Source organism: Heliangelus exortis, chromosome 16, assembly GCF_036169615.1.
Source record: "Heliangelus exortis chromosome 16, bHelExo1.hap1, whole genome shotgun sequence".
Lineage (NCBI taxonomy): Eukaryota > Metazoa > Chordata > Aves > Apodiformes > Trochilidae > Heliangelus > Heliangelus exortis.
Window position 1 is genome coordinate 3,516,845 of NC_092437.1, and position 16,013 is coordinate 3,532,857.

The 16,013-nt window shown below is 42.7% G+C and overlaps 2 protein-coding genes across 3 annotated transcripts in view; one reads left to right on the forward strand and one right to left on the reverse strand.

The window, feature by feature from the left end:
- The window catches only part of NKAIN4 (sodium/potassium transporting ATPase interacting 4), a 50,035-nt gene extending 42,537 nt beyond the window's left edge, over window positions 1–7,498 (forward strand). Inside the window, exons 6-8 of one of the 2 annotated variants that reach the window (XM_071759677.1) lie at window positions 974–1,058; window positions 5,038–5,121; window positions 5,611–7,498. In XM_071759677.1, the coding sequence (XP_071615778.1) occupies window positions 974–1,058; window positions 5,038–5,041 (89 nt within the window). In that variant the 3' untranslated portion in view covers window positions 5,042–5,121; window positions 5,611–7,498. The remainder of the gene's footprint in view (window positions 1–973; window positions 1,059–5,037; window positions 5,122–5,610) is intronic. The other variant, XM_071759676.1, reaches the window with a different exon arrangement.
- Window positions 7,499–9,320: 1,822 nt separating this feature from the next.
- Window positions 9,321–15,380, reverse strand: BIRC7 (baculoviral IAP repeat containing 7). Its single transcript, XM_071759675.1, has 6 exons — window positions 14,806–15,380; window positions 13,302–13,401; window positions 13,094–13,175; window positions 12,942–12,987; window positions 10,902–10,973; window positions 9,321–10,433 (listed from the first exon to the last, which is right to left on the reverse strand). The coding sequence occupies exons 1-6, from the start codon at window positions 15,323–15,325 to the stop codon at window positions 10,231–10,233; spliced, it is 1,023 nt and encodes a 340-aa protein (XP_071615776.1). The 5' UTR covers window positions 15,326–15,380; the 3' UTR covers window positions 9,321–10,230.
- Window positions 15,381–16,013: the final 633 nt, after the last annotated feature.

The following is a 16,013-nucleotide window of genomic DNA, read 5'->3' on the forward strand; positions in this document are numbered from 1 at the left end:
AAAATAATAGTGCCACCTTCAGGCTAGAAAAATAAACAGGTATTTATAGAGTTAATAAGACCCCAGATACTTTTTTATGGCATTTGGACTGGGCAGCTTTTACACTTCCAAACAAAATGCACTGAGTTGGAATCAAAACATGATCTAAGCTGGATCTGGTTTAAGGTTTTTTTTTTTTCCAAAGCCTCCTGGGTCAGTCCCAAATCTCAGCACATCACAGCCCTCCTGACCTGGCTGCACTGCCCAGCTCAGGAATAAAGACTTGGCCTCATTTCAAGGCAACTGAGAGATTTGGGAAATTCTTCTGTGGTTACTAAGGGAATTGTCACTTAAAACTCTCCTTGTTTGGTGAGGTTGCCCCTCTGTGAATAAGGGAAAAGGGGAGCACTGTTCCTATTTCTATCCAATGAAAAGAAATGGAGCTGGCAGAGGGGACTTGAAAAATATCAGAGCTGAAGATAATGAGGTAGCTGCAGTTTTCCAAAGCTGCTCTTGTCTGTCTCACAGGAAAGACAAGTGGGGCAAGAAAACTGCAAAGCCTTCCAGGGGATGGCTGTGCTGCCAACTTCTCTGCTGGCTCTGCCTCCTGAGCCATTCCCCAATTCCTTCTTCCAGCACATCCCTGAATGGCTGAAGTTTTGTCAGCTGAGTCCTCACGTGAAGTCCCAGCAGGATGACAGTGTCCAAGGAGGCTGAGGGAGGCCCTTTTGTTTGTCTGGAGTCTCTGTTTTACCTCTGCTTTAAGTCTGGTGCTAACTGAATCTTCTCCTTGGTACCTTTACTGACCCCAAAAGATGCTGAAAAAAAGAGGTCTGGCTAGGCCAGAGATTTTCACCCCACACATCCATCCCTGAAAAATCATTTTTCTGTTCTTTCACTGATTTTTTTGTTATGCCATGACATGCGTTTTTTTATTTCCTTTCAACTTTCTGGCCATGTTTTGTTTATTTATTTGAGTTCTGATTTTTTTCAGTTGATTTCATTGGTGGATTTGATCCATTTCCTCTCTACCATGTCAATGAAAAACCCACCAACCTTTTGTTCAAGCAGACATACCTGTAAGTATCACCTCCTGTGCTTTAGAGGCTATTCTTGCCTCTTAGACTTTGATGGCTAAAGGGTGCCAACAGGTTTGGGGTTTTTCCTCCTTGCAGGTTGATTTTTCCAGCATGGAAAGAGTGGAAAAGTCACAGCTGAAGGGATGACACTGGTCCTGCTTAGCCCCAGGGTGAAGATGGTGTTGCCACCCTTGGCTTATGGCAGGGATGTTTGATATTTTATCAATGGGATGTTTTATGCTGTTTGATAGGAAGCTTGTGGGATGCTGTTATAAAGAAATAACTGGATGCCTTGAAGCAAGCAGAGAGGTTTTTCAGCACCAAATGGTGCCCAAGTAGGTAAAAGTAGGAGCTGGGAGGATGGAGTCAGCTTCAGAGGATGCTGAGAGTAAGCAAAGGAGTCTCAAGCTCAAGGTTAAACTGTGGTCTGTCAGTTGACATAAAATGGATACAACATTGAGTTATTTAAGCTGTATTTTAGCTCCATGGACAGGCAGAACTGAGCTCTGACCTATACAGCCCTGCAATTCTGATTTTTCTCAGTTATCTCCTCCCAGCAGCACCACAAAATTTGATCCTGTCTCCCTGTAGCTGCTTGTACTTCCAGGGAATTTGTAGGGTACAGAGCTGAGACACCAGGGAATGAAATTAAAGCAAGCATTAGGTGGGTTTTATGCAGGATGGCAGAGGTTTGCTCTGAAAGTTTTATTTATTTTTTAATTCTTTTGCCTGCAAGGATAAGGGCAGGGTAGGGCATCCCAGGAGCTCAGCTGAGAGCAGGAAGGGGAGAGGGTAAGAAAATCACCTGCTAAGAAAAATCTATTGTTGAATTCCAGCTCCTGCCCTCTGATAATCCCTCCCCACAGATGAAACCCACTTAAAAGCTGATTCTTAAGGAGATTCCCAAACTTCCAGGTCACTGTTACCTGTTTAAAGCAGCAACAATGTCTGAATTTTTGATACTCAAGCTGCAAGAAAGCAGTTCAACATGCAGTAATTTTATTTTTTTTTTAAAGCAGCTGCTAAAGGGAGGTTGGTTTCTAGAAATAATGTTACCAGAAAGTCCTGCTAAAAAGAAGGATGTGAGGGTGGAGGAAAGAAGTGGAGCTGGGTGAAGAAAAAGCACTTCTAAATAGATTTGTAGAATATAGGATGGACTTGCTGCCTCCTTGCTCACTGCAGCACAAGACCAGAAGTAATTTTTGCAAAATAAAGTCCCTGTAAGTTTAGGGGTTCTGTAGCATTATTAGAAAGGATGCTACAGAAGATTAAATATTGATTTCCCTTTCATTTTGTCACAGTGAGATGGAATTTTCCATAGTCTGCAGAAGCTGTGGAGCTTCTACAGTGTGGGGCTGGGGCTGCATTTTTCTCAAAATGAGAAATTCTGTTTGTGAAAGGAGCTCCAACTTATAAATGAAGTTTTCTGTATGGGGAGATTGTAATATGAGCAGATCCTAAAAACATAAAACTTCATTACCAGGGGCTTGGTAAGATGGTAAACTCCTAATGAAATACACAGATCATTCTGTTGTTCAGAGATGTTATGGACACCATCCCTTATCTATTGGTGGCTTCTGCTAGAATAATAAAATAATTTTTTTCTGGCTAACAGGTGAAAACAGCTGCTGAGCAGTAGATAAGCTGACCCTCCATACATTTTACAGCAGCCACCAAATATCAATTTTTGATTATTTCAGCCTAGGTCATGCCTTTTTTTCCACAATATGAGAATGGGGGTGAAAAGAGGAATGAGTGTTTGATTCTCAGTGATGCCATGGAGCTCTGAAGTTTGGGACACTGAGTGCCAGCTGCCTTTTTCCTGCTGGGAAAGTCCTTTCCTGATGACTGAAGGCATTTTTTTAGAGCCTGGTCAAGAAGATGCAAGACAAGAAATACCTCCAAATTCTTCCAAGCTTAAATTTATAGAAGAGCAAAAGGGGTCAGGAATGTGAGAACTCCTTTTTTTGCAGAAAAAAAAAAAAAAAAAAAAAGCTGAATGAAACCAAATATATTATACAACTATGGACCAGGGCAATAAACTTTCATTTTAGGATGGTGACACCTCAGTGTCACTGGTCAGCAGCCCTGCTGAGAGCCACAGCTCTTAGACCATCACTTTCCTTCATTCCCTAATGGAATGATCCTATTCCCTCCAGTTTCCTCCAGCCTTTTTTGATGTCCTCTCCTCCCAATGTGCCCTTGTCCTGGTTTGCATTTCTCCCTTGTCTCTCCAAACTTATGAATTTTCCTATATCTGAAAATATTATTTATCAGATATCTGAAGGCCCCCCAGAACTATGGCACTGTCTGCTGAGCAGAGCTTAAATCCAAGACCAACCCCTGTCCCCTCTCCATCAAGCACACATCCTACAAGTTAAATAACTTTTAAAGAGGCTGTCCCAGTTCAAGGACATTAAAGGGAGACTGCTGTGCACCTTGGCAGCAACTTCAGTGGTTATCAGCTGCTAAATTCAGCAATCAGAATGTACTCTCCAGTTCTGCCCTTCAGCTTCCACCCATTTCACTGGAAGAAGTTCTTAAATACCTTTGCCTCCTCCTAGGAGTTAAAAACATCTCCCCCCACCCTTAGTGATAATAGAGACTTCCAGCCCATAGTCCAGGTATTTACCAGCTTAATCCTGGTAATCTTCTGACCTCCTGGATGCCACTTCCAAGTTTCCAGGTAATGGAAAACCTCACAGATTATGAGCAACCAGGTGGTTTGGTTTTTTTTTGTTTTTTTTTTTTTTAATCCAACAACAACAACAAAAAATTAATCAACCAATTCTGCACTCTTGCTTGCAAAGGCATGATTTCAGTGTGTTTCATCTTAATTAACACCTACACCACTCACACAGCAACAATGAAATCCTATAAATACACCAATTTCTATTTCAGGTCCCATGACTGCTCCTATTCAACATTTCCCAGGCTCCAGGGCTGGTGGATTGTGATAGTTTTTATTTCAAGTCACACACTTAAGTCAAAGAAACTCAGATTATCATGAAAAAGTTCCTCTGGAAGTTTGTATAAAAAGGTTACCCTTAATCTCACTGCTGCTTATCCATAAAGTATTGGATCCTAATAATTTAAGAATAATACATGAGGAATCGTGGCAGAAGGGATGGTGAAGCCTTCAGTGCACAAATATCCTTTAGCCAAAGGATAATAAAAGAATGATTTTTGTACACAATTTAGTGCTAAATCAAGAACCCACTGCGTAACAGGAGGGAACCTCTATTTTTTTTTTTTTTAAAGAGATGGACAAGAGACCTCTCCAACTTTTAAGGCTGTGTTTATAAGGCCAAGCATGGAATTCACAGTTGTGAGGCCTCTGTCAGTGATCTCCCATCTCAACTCCAACATCACCTTTATGGCTTAAGAACTTTAATTTGATTTTAGGTGCCAGATTTCACTGACTTTGCTTCCCTCAGGCCTCCCAGTAGAAAGGGCCACAGGGTAACACAGGGTGGGACTTTTCTCAGCTGTAGATTTGAGTATTGACAGGGTAGCACCAGGATGAATTGAATGATCTAAAGCTCCAGTTGGTGATTGCTCACTTTACCTCTCCCTAATCAATTTTTTGGGGGTAATCTGGCTGCTAGCAGAGGCACAAGGCAGCTGTGAGCATGAAGAATTCAAGGACTTAAATCCCAAGGAACAGTCACCCACTTGGAGGTTTAAAGTAGGTTTTTCAGTAGATCATGTAAGTGGTACAAGTACACAAAACATTCTTCAGTTAAAAACAAAAAAAACCAAAAAAAACCCCACCCCAACACCACTCAAAATCCCTATTGAAACAGGGGGTTGGAAATCCAAGCTCCTTTAGTATTGCTTTTCCCCACCTCCTTCAAACTTTGATGGTGAGAATACTTCCCCAAGAAAACTTAAACAGAAGGAAATCCCACTTTGTTTTGAGGAGAAAAAAAAAACCAAACAAACACAACCAAAAAAATGCTTCTGCTTTTCTTTCTAGGTAGCCTTTTTCCCAAACAATTTGCTGAACACCACCCTGAATTTGCAAACTGTTTTGGTCAACCTGAAGCTGCATGTTTTAGAGGTGATGTTCTAGCTGAAAACATTCCCTCATCTTCCCTGCTGGCTCCAGAAGTAGATCTGCTTCCACTGCTGCATCCACACCAAAACCACATCATGGCCATTTCAAGAAGCTCCTTCATTCTAGAGATGAGCCCCAGCTTTTAAAATTCCTAACCAAGTCCTTTTTTTGCAGCTCCAAATGCTGAGGATATGTAGATCTAACCCTTTGGCTCACATCTACTCCTTGGTCTAACTACAGAATACTCAGGTCTGGCAGATGCATAACATTTTTTCCAGACTTGAAGACTACTTAACCACATCACCTCTGAGCTCTCAGTCCTATCCCTCATCTGTAATCATATTTAAAAACACAGAACAGCAGAAAAAAAACAACAAAAAAACCTCCCAACCATTTTGTCCCCATTGTTTCCACACCATTATTTTAAGTAAGCAACTTAGTACTTGCTTCACACTGATGCCCTGACTTTAATTTTTTTTTTTTTTTTTACAGGCCTGCATAAATAAAGAGGAGCCAGAGGATGGATAAACCTTGCACTCCCCCATCAGAGGTGCTGCAGGAAAAAAAAAAAAAAAAAACAACAAAAAAATCCCCTGTGGCCTGGATCTTTGGCAGAGGAAATGCAGGATGGTGAACTCCATTCCATTTTTTGTTCCTTGTCCTCTTTTCAAAAGCAATGAATGTACCTTGAAGAATGGCCATGCTGATGGGTTTTACTTCTCCAAGTGCCCTGAGGAACCACTCCTACCAAAACCTGGTGGGATCAGCCACTAAATAGCCCAGTCCTGAAGCCCTCAGGCAGAACAACTTCACCAAGAGCCTCCAGAGACAGAGTTGGAGCTGGAGCTGCTTCTTTGTGCCATGGATCCATAAAGAAGGAAGCACTGCACAACAACCTGGGACTTTTCATGTTTTGTAGTCAGTTTCTTCTCCTTCCCCATGGTCTGAAGAGCTTAAATCCCCTAACACACCTTCATTTCCCTGCCCCTCTAGAACTAGGTGGGAGCTATTTACATTTGAGTTCTTTAGGCTGTATATATATTTTTTTTATTTTTTTTTTTAAGTTATAGATGAGAGCTTTTCCCATCTCTCCCCCTTACCCATCCAGGACTTCCTTCCTCAGCCTGTATTTCTTTAGACCCACTTGGCACCTTAGCAATAGGCACTGATCCTGGATTTCAGTGTTCTGGGTCTCACCTACTAGGATGCTGGACTGCTAAAAAGTAGCACAAGCACCAACTTTTGACTCAGCATGGAGCTTCTCCCCCTCTCACCATGCAAAGCCATTCTCTCAGAGCAGCTTTCTCTGGATTTGCCCAATTACATGAAATTAACACTGGGGTAGCCATACACACAGCTGAAACCTGCTGTAGGAGGCTGGAAAATTCTTAGTTCTTCATGGAGCAAAGAGAGTTTGGTACCTTCCTTCTTCACCGAGCAGCCAAGCTTATTCCAGGCACAATCCTGATAAAAAGTGGTTTTTTTTTTGTGTGTGTGTGACAGGATGATTTTAAGGGGAAGGGAATGGACTGAAGGAAAAGGGGAATATAAGTGTAATTAAGTTGTATTAATGAGCTGCAGAGTTTTGTTAGCTGCTTCTCCCAGCATCTTCAGTGTCAAGCAGAGAAAGAAAACTTGTGAGCCACCCCTAGAGTTCTTTGGCTGGTTTGTTCCAAGTGCTGTTACAATTCTTTTATTGTCTTGCCTATTCTGTTTGAAATCACTTGGCATTTGGGAGTAATGCTTTTCAGAAGAGCCAAGCTAGAAACCAGGCTAGGGAGGGGAAGTGGGAGGGCAGAATTAACAGAAATAAAACCATCAGGTGTTAAGTCAAAGACAGAATGATGCACCTTTTTTTTTTTTTTTTTTTGGCCCATTCCAAAGAGCCCAGGAAGAAAACTCATGTCATAAACCCCAAAATATAAGCACTGAGAGCATTTTTTTTTTTGTTTCTGTGCAACTTCCATTCCAGATGCCACTGTAACCCAAGATCCTGAGTTGCAATGAGCTGCAAGTAAAACTCTGTAGTTATTTTAGCCTGTAAAAACCACAGCTTCTGACTGAGCAGGACACACAGCTGACAGTTCATTTTTTTTCCATCTTTTGAGGAAGAAAAAGCTCAGCCCTTATTAAAACAGCTCTGCCTGACAAGACTCACATGTTTCTCAAAACTGGCCCTCTACCAAGTTAAAAAAAAAGTGGAACACAAGCTACTACAGCATTTAGACAACAGGAATAGCAGTGTACTTACAGTCTTAATACTTTCTCCACCTCTTCTTTGATTCAGCTCCTTTCCATATTACACTTATTCCTATTTGCCCACTTTGTGTTCCCTGGAGGGGCAGAAAAAGGAACTGAATACATATGCTCTAGTCCATGAGATTGTTCCATGAAAAACTCATTTATTTAGAGCTATTCAAGTTGATCTTCCCTCAGAAAATAATCTTTGCACCTTTTTTAAACATAATTTCTTTTCCTCCTTGTCCATCAGACACCAACATTCTTTATTGGCCTCCAGTGCCCCAGAAATGCAGCCCAGATGGTGGAGAAAGCAGTTTCCTCTTTAAACAGCTGCAAGATTTCCCTCCTAGTTGCAGGAAGGAATTCTATGTGGCAGTAAAAAGTCAGAAGGAGCTCTCAATTACTTTGAGGTCTGCATGATTTTAACACTATCCACCTGCAACTGGCCAAGCCTGGATGCCACATTAGTAAAAAAATCTGATCAACCCCACTTGCCAAGAACTCTAAAGGGACTAATCAAAGTATGCACTTATCCACATGCAATGCACACAGGCAAATATCAATTAAATAATAATTGTGATGACCAGGTAGCTACATAACTACCAGCCTGTGTTATGAGGAACACAAATAATTATCTTTTAATAGAAGTAAAAAAAAAAAAAAGTTATGGTAAGCTTGTAAGAGGTAGTATCAATGACATACATCATAAAAAAAACCTGTCTGAGAAGAAAGAAAATAAAACAAGCTACCAAGGCTCATGTTCCCCACTTAATTACCTCCTCTAGTTTTCATTAGCAGAGCCATTCATCCTTCAGCCTGACAACCCTTCCTCATCTGCTCCTGCTAAACCTGCTCTGAAGAACTGCAAGGTCATGCAGGGGGACTGGATCCTTAGGGTAGGGACTCGGTAGCATCCCCAGTATCCTATAAAAATGAGGAGCAGCTCAGGTTTTGCTCCAATGGTTCCCTCATCACTGGGTTAAGGGTGCCCTCTGTTGGGGATAGGGATCACTCTGGGTACTGCCAGGCAAAAATAACCTGTTTTAAAGAAAGATCTTTCCATAGAAAGAATGGCTCCACCCTTCTGGATGTGGAAAAGCCACAATTTTCAGTGTTAAAAACCAGGAGCTCCAGAAATAGCTGGAATATTCACAGCCTTGGAGTGCTCTTGATGTTCACCACAAGGTTCCAGGCACACTATGCTCAAGTTTAGGAGAAAATAACATTATTCCAGCTGAGCTGGTTTTCCCTTTTTCAGATTAGCACAACTACTTAAATTACAAGCTTTTACTGTTATCTACAGAGGCAAAATGAAGCCAATAGTAGCTTGAACTCAGACCCAACATCTCATTTGGCATGGTGCTGGAATTCTCTTCCCTATGAAAGCTGCTGTCTGGCAAAACCCCACCAATTCCTCCAAGGACTGGAGAGTTTAAACTCCTCAGCTTGTGATTTCTCTCATCTTTACCCAGAGCTGCACTTGTATCACCTTCTGCTGAAGGCAAGGATGAAGATATCTGCCCTCCCATATAACCCAGGAATAAATGACATTTTAAAGCTGCTCAGAGCCAGGCTGATAGCCCTGTCCAGCATCCAGGGCTGGAAATAAAGAGAAGCAGCTCCAGAGCCAGAGCTCCAGTCTCTGGAGATGTGTTTAAGAGCCATGGACCAAAATTCTGCAGAATGTTCAGATTTATTCACCATTTACTCCATCTAACAGCCCCTTATCCTCCTCCTTCCTTACTCTGCCTTTTGCTGTTGAGTTCTCCAGGCTCTTAAGTGCTGTCCTGGGAATTCCAGAAGGGATCTAATGGATGGTAGGATCAGCTTCTCTCTCAGGCCCATTTAGTACCAAAGAACAGAAGCTCAAGTGATCTGTGACCTGATGCCACCAAGATCTTAGGACACCACCACACCCCCTCCCCCATTGGACTACAATCAGATACTCACACCTCCAAGATAAACAAATGAAAAATTTTATTCAGTGAAAAAGAGCACTTAATTTAAAAAAATATATTTCCTTTCCCCTGCAGTCATCAAATATTATTGACAAACTTTTTTTTGGCTACATGATAGAAAGTTCTGTTTAAAATCAGAATCAGTTTAGGCAGCAAACAGAGGTCCTTAAAAAGGAAGTTCCCACAGTTATCTTCAAGTAGAATTGTACCCAACAGCCAGGGGAGAGCCTCTGAAAGAATTCCATGAGATCTGTGACCCTGACCAAAGAACTTTTCACCTTGTCTCTAGGGAGGTCAGCTGAGAGTAAAGAGGTTGGAAGCTGCAAGAAGCTTTTCACTCAGTTACTTGAATTTGAGAATTACTGAAACATTCCATCAATTGTTGAAAATTCAATGAGGGGGAGGAGACAGCAAAGAGCTCAAAAGAAAAAGCTGGATCTTCCCTCAGAAAACATGGTTGCTGAGTATCCTAGTCTTTGGAACATATTCTGTATAAAAATATTTCTATTTGACTGAGTGGCTGAAGAAAGGCAAACCCAGCATCTCTAAAGAGCTGCTCAATGAGAGAAAAACCAGACAAGTCTACTGAAAACAGCCCTTAATGTCAACACAGAGCAGGGATTCATTTGAGAATGCAACAATTTGGAAAAGGTGTCAACAAAAGCCTCTTTTTGGAGGACAAAAGCAGCCAGCAGAGTTTTTCTGGAGCAGTCCTAGAGCAAGATCAGCAAGAGTGCAGCAAACTAGCAACTTACTAGAAACACCGTGCACAGGAGGCACATTTAATAAATTTTTTACACTTATGCCATGCTGCCCTGCAAATAAGATTGCCCCAGCATCAAACAATTTCCTTGTGTTCTTCCTCTGCTGTGTTACAGAATTGCTCAGACTGACCTTGCCCTTCAGGCACCTTTTAGGACATGAAAGTCCTCACAGTTCCTCGGATGGCTGCTCTGCAGATGGGACAAGATGTGAGATTGAGGGCACATTCTCCACAAGCTACCAGGTGGCCACAAGGCACAAAGACAACAGCCACATCCCTGTCCATGCACACTTTGCACATCCTCTCCTCTCGCAGGCGTCGGAGCTGCTCTTCTGTGCTCATCCCAGACTCCTCTTTACCCAGAAAAAAAAAAAATAAAAAAGCCCAAACTTAGTGTTGTCACAGCTCCAGAGTGCCCATCCTGTCATCTTAGGAAGTCACACTACAATTTGCTCATCGTTTTGGTCAGACTGGCTGTGAAGATGCCAAATATACCTCAAGTAGGCTTCATTTAAGCTGAGAAACTACTGCTATGAGAGAGCACAACATTCAGCATATCTACACACACTGGACAGAGGGAAGGCAAACATCTTTTTACTCTAATATGAAAATTATCCTAATAAACCATTTTTTTGTAAGCCTGCTTCACAATCAAGCTAATTCCTGAAAAAAGTTGTGTTCAGTTACCATTCAAGCTACCATGCAGTCACCTACAAGATTAAAAAAAAAGAGTTCATATAATGACCACTGATACCACTACTGCAAAAACCATCCCAAGTATTCCTCTACTCCATTTCACCACCACTGCCAGCCCAGTGCACCTGATTCCTTGTGTTCCACAGACTGTGTTTCTCTTCTTGAACTCGATGGTTCAGTCTCCCCCTGGTCAGCATCTGTATAATCAGGAAAAAAGATGGCATTAAATACAAAGCCCTTCCTCCCTCTTCAGTCAAGTGCTTTCAGTTTAAAAAGACTGAAAAATCCTGGATTTCTTAGGTCAAACACTTCTTTATTCTGTTGTTAACTTCACACACTCAGCCTGGTGAAGCTGATGCTCTCTGTGATGGTTCAGTGGCCACATCAGCAAAGTTTCTGGTTTATCTACCAGGAGCCATCAGCAGCTTTTTCCTGCCTCTGTGCCACTATTTAATGGCACTTCTGTTTGTTGGAGGGTTTTTTTTTTCCTTAGCTAAACAGATGGCAAAGAGGAGCTTAGGAAAGCAGGCATGCTACATGGAACTGCATCTCCAAATAAACTTCACTTGGAAAACAGACTCCATAAAACAGATAACAGAAGACAGACATAAATAAGCTAAGGAGAATATATATTATTCTAAGAAGAACTATGGCTATTTCAGGTCATTGATTCAGTTTTCAATAGGCTTGGAGAACTCATCCATCCCAGCAGCCTGGTTAGAGACAGCTGCCTCTGTCTGCATCACTTGGAAATTCACCCAAAACTCCAGCTGTCTCCTACTGAAGGTCTAAGGCCAGCAGAAAATCCCAGGAAAATCCACACCACAGCCTTGTGGAGGCAGATCTAGCTCTTAGTCCCCCAGTAACCACAGCTCCTCCAGGTTTCTTTCCAAAGCCAGGCTTAGGTGCATCACTGTTCATAATTCCAGGGAGAGGGAAGGCAGACCCACAGGGCACTCCCAACAGTGCTGAGGATGAAGTGAGAGGTTAAATATCCACCCAAGGTGTGGGATCTTGGCATACCTCTGCTTCTCTCTGCACTGCTGATGACTTTCCAGGCTGACAGAAGCAGCTGAAACACAGGGTCAGGCTCAGCAAGGCAGAAAATCCCACTCAGGCTCCAGCTCTGCTCTCCTGGGTGAGCTGCCCAGCTGGGGACAAAACCCTCCTGCCCCACAGGGAGCTGATCCCAAGGAGAAGGAGTCTGCGATTCCCAGTTCCTCAGAGGATCTGTAAAGCAGGGAGGGAGCAGATGCTTCACCAAAAAGCAGAGAGAGCTTCTGGCAAGAATTGCCCTGCTCCCTGGAGCATCTCACTGGCCTTGCTTATTGCCTAGAGCCTTCTCAAGCTGGTTTGTAGCCAGAGCAACATCCAGATTTACAGTTACTTCCAATCATAATACACAAGGAAGTCAAAACCAATTCCATAAAAGCCAAGAGGCAAACTCTAGCTTGTTTATTCTACCATATTAGTAAATCAAGTCTCATGTTTGGCCCCAGTCCAGGAGTTTTTTTTTTTCCTCCACATCCCAGAAGGAAAGCCTCAAAACTTCTCCCTGAAAACTAAGAGGAACATCCCAGTGGAAGCCTTTCCTACCTCATAACCTAGCCCAACCATTCATCAGTAAAGACAGAAGGAGGAAATTCAGCTGGTAGCCTGTTCAAAGGATCAAATATTTTTTGAAATCATCCTATCAGATAGGTTCTTTGAGAGGATGACAAAAAAAAAAGTCTTCCACAGCTAAATTTCACCTCCTTAAACTTCTGGCAGCCATGGGGAATGGGACCAAACCCCCAGGATCAACCCTTTCACCAACACCAAGACTCTCTAGCTGTCCTCTGCTCTGCTCCCAATTCCATTTAAAATTCTGTAGCCTGAAATACTCTACAGACAGACAACATCAAGAGGATGGGACAAGTCACACCAAGCACAGGTGCCACATAATATCCAGATGAGCCAAATGTTTCTGCTCAGAGTTCAAGCAGTCTCATAAAACCAAGCAATTTGCCTCTTGTACTAGAGACCATTTCCTAAAAATAAAGTGAATAAAGAGTATCAAAACCTCCTGAAACACCACAGAGAGTGCACAGGAGCTGGAGTGAGGCAGAAGCAGTAAGACTACACCACTCTCAAAAGACAAAACCCCATGTAATTATAGCACTGACCTTGGAAAGCAAAGGAAGAGTGTTCCAGCTGATCCCAGGAATCTCCCTGAAAATGTCACAAGACAGTCACAAAAGAGCAGCATGGGCTCAGAACTCCCCCTGTTAGTTACCAACCCCCCCTGTGTACTCCAGACAAAATATTCATGACTTACTGGAGTTATTGAGGTGTTAGAAAGGGAATCCTGAACACTTCTAACAAATTCTCTCCCCTTTGACTGCAATAGAAATTCACACCTAGAATCAGATTAAGATTTAACTCCATTAGCACAGGATATCTCAAGTGAAAGCAGCAGCAGTAATTTTAATCATATATTTTTTGGTCTTGCTACAAGAGACATTTATCAAGCAAGGCTGACTTACTCTGGGTACCATAGAGCATGTTCCCTCCAAGGATCACCTCCAATGGACCAGTTCCTCAAGCCTCCATTACAGTAAAAACACCTCACTACATCACCTTGTCCTGAAACAGAGATCAGGAGATTATTTGACATCTGAAATGCTCTATATGAGAGCCTGAGAGGCAGCACAACACCCAGGCAGACCAGCTCAGCACATAACTTAACAATTTGCAAGTTGCAGAGTGGCAAAAAATCTGAACAGAGTTTGAACAACTCCCAGAGCAGCAACAACTGGCTAAGATTATTCCAGAACTGGGTCCCAGAGAGCATGGATGTGAGCACCATAGCTCCCAGGTATGCACATACCTACCCCAAATCCCTGCTTGCCTGCATTTAGAGCAAAGCTGTAATTAATTATGTCTATAAACAGACTTTGTTTCCTAACCACAGTGTGCCACAACCAGCAGCAGGCTCAGGCAATGGCCTCCAGCTCAGAGGTAGAAAAATTCCCAAGGTTTCCCAGCCTGCTGCTGGGCTCCTCTCCACACAAGTCACTGAGGTGGGAATTAAACCCAAACAGATTTAAGAACTGCCTGCAAATACCCTGAATCAATATCAGTAAAGGCTGCCAGTGAGGATGGGTCACAAAAATCTTACTCATTCTCTTGGTGAATCACTGTTCAGGTGACAGGAGGGGACTGCAGAGATTTTTCTCCTAAGAGAGCTTTGGTTTATGGACCCTGCCTCTCATTTCCTCCCATGTCTCTTGTTTGATGTGCAAACACAAAATTAATAGATTCCTTCAGATGAGGAGTCACTTGTTACACAAATATCAATAGCTTTCAAAAAAAACAGAAAGATTGCCACAATATTTAAGTATTAATGGAATGTCAAGTATTAATGTAATTATTTCCTCTGACTGGTCCATCCAGAAAATGGTACTTTTAAGCACAAAGTTATTACCTAACAAGCAAAACCTTAAGGGCAAACAATTATGTTATCTTGATACACGCATAGATATGTTAAATATTGCCTATTTTCCTCAAAACAAACAGTATTTTTTCTTCTTGCATTTTAAGCCCAGGGTCCTTATGGCAACAAGTCATTAGGGCAGCCAAATGTGCTGATTACCTACAGGTTTCACTCAGATTTGATTTTTTGAGAAGTTTACAGTGCAAGGCAGAGCTTCCACAAAACATGACAAGCCAAGGACGTGCCTCAAGTCCTCCTAGAAGTAACAGGATCTCATAGCAAACACTTTTCTCTCAGTAAATCCCATTTAAAACATGATTCCTTTTCCACTCCTGCTGGTAAGGGAACTGACACTGACTTCCTAGAGCTCCCAAATGGGAGTTAAAATAGTGAAATATGCACAAGCAGCAAGAGAAACAGCCCAAGCAGAAGGAAGGACGTGGTTTCCAACTACACTACACACACCTGCACCTATTTATGCAAGTAATTAAAGCAGTGACACCTCCAAAAGTGAACTTCCATAAAAGTTAAAAACATTTCCCCAGAATACCTACCAGTGTAAAAGAATCCTGCTCTAGCCAGCTGCTCAGGATGCAGATCAGTAGATCGGGGCCAGTTCTGAAACGTGGATAATCTCATCTCCTCAGTCACCATCTCTGGGTATTCTGGCTCGTTGGGCAGAGCTGTCTCCTCACTCTCTATCCCTGGCAAAAGGCTGAGGAATTGCCCATCCACAGTGTCAAAGATTTCCTGGAGAGGAAACATCTCCTGGTTCCCAACATCCTCGCCACAGATGAATTTGCAGGAAGGGAAGAACTTCAGGTGCTCAGCCACTGGACAATCCCCAGCTGCCCAGTCCTCCAGGACACCCCCACAGCAGAAACACTGCACTTCATCTCTTGGACCCACAAAAAAAAACCCAGCTTTGACCAGATCTCGGGCAGCCACGGGCGAGGTGCTCGGCCAGAGCCGAAAAGTCGAGAGCCTTCTTGCCTCACTCCTCATGCTGGAGTCAAAGAGGTGGCAGTGAGAAGCCCTCTGCTCCATCTCCTCTGCTGGTGTCATGTCCCCCATGGCCTGGTTCTGAAAAGAGAGGATGGGAAAACCCAGAGCAGTCAGCTGGATGCCCCATGCCTGTTATTTGTTATTTGTTCCTCATCCCCGGGCATATTCCGGAAAGCTCCTGACCTTGACAAAGCTGAGCTTGCTCTGGAATTGCAGCCCAAGCAGAGGTTTGGGGTTTCTGGACTTTGCTGGGAATTTTTTGCTGAGTCCTCACCAGTGCCAGTGCTTTCTGAGCCCCTCTGCCAGTTCACAGGAGAGATGATGCTTGGGGGAACAGGGAGGGGGATGCAAAACCTCTGCTGCCTCCCTGGCTCAGCCCATCCAGTTTATCTGTGTGGCCAATCCCCAGTTTGCTCAGCCTTTAAGTTAAAAAAAAAAATCCAACCAACTAAACAACCCTGCTCTTTGTTTAAAAAAAAAAAAAAAATCTTATTTAAGGAGGCGTTCCATAGCAGAACAGCCCCACCCAAACAAAGAGAGGCTCATGGTGTTCATTTTACAGCCAAACACTACACAGAATATCAGTAGATTTTTTTTCTAAATTTATTAGGCTAACAGTGAATACACAGAAATATCTCTTGCAAAAAAAAAACCTTCTGCAGGACACAGTCTAAAATAATGAGGTCTGGTTTCTATAGGGAGGTGTCCTTAATTCAAGGAGAGGGCATTTTCTCTCTGTGGTAATTCTGGGCAAGAG

Excerpts from the sequence above, each read along its gene's own strand:
- BIRC7 (XM_071759675.1), bottom strand. The coding sequence starts at position 15,325 with ATGGGGGACATGACACCAGCAGAGGAGATGGAGCAGAGGGCTTCTCAC. Across the intron at positions 13,176-13,301 it reads CATGCTCTATGGTACCCAGA|GTGTGAATTTCTATTGCAGT; the intron begins GTAAGTCAGCCT and ends ATCTGATTCTAG. Across the intron at positions 12,988-13,093 it reads CTAACACCTCAATAACTCCA|GGAGATTCCTGGGATCAGCT; the intron begins GTAAGTCATGAA and ends TGACATTTTCAG.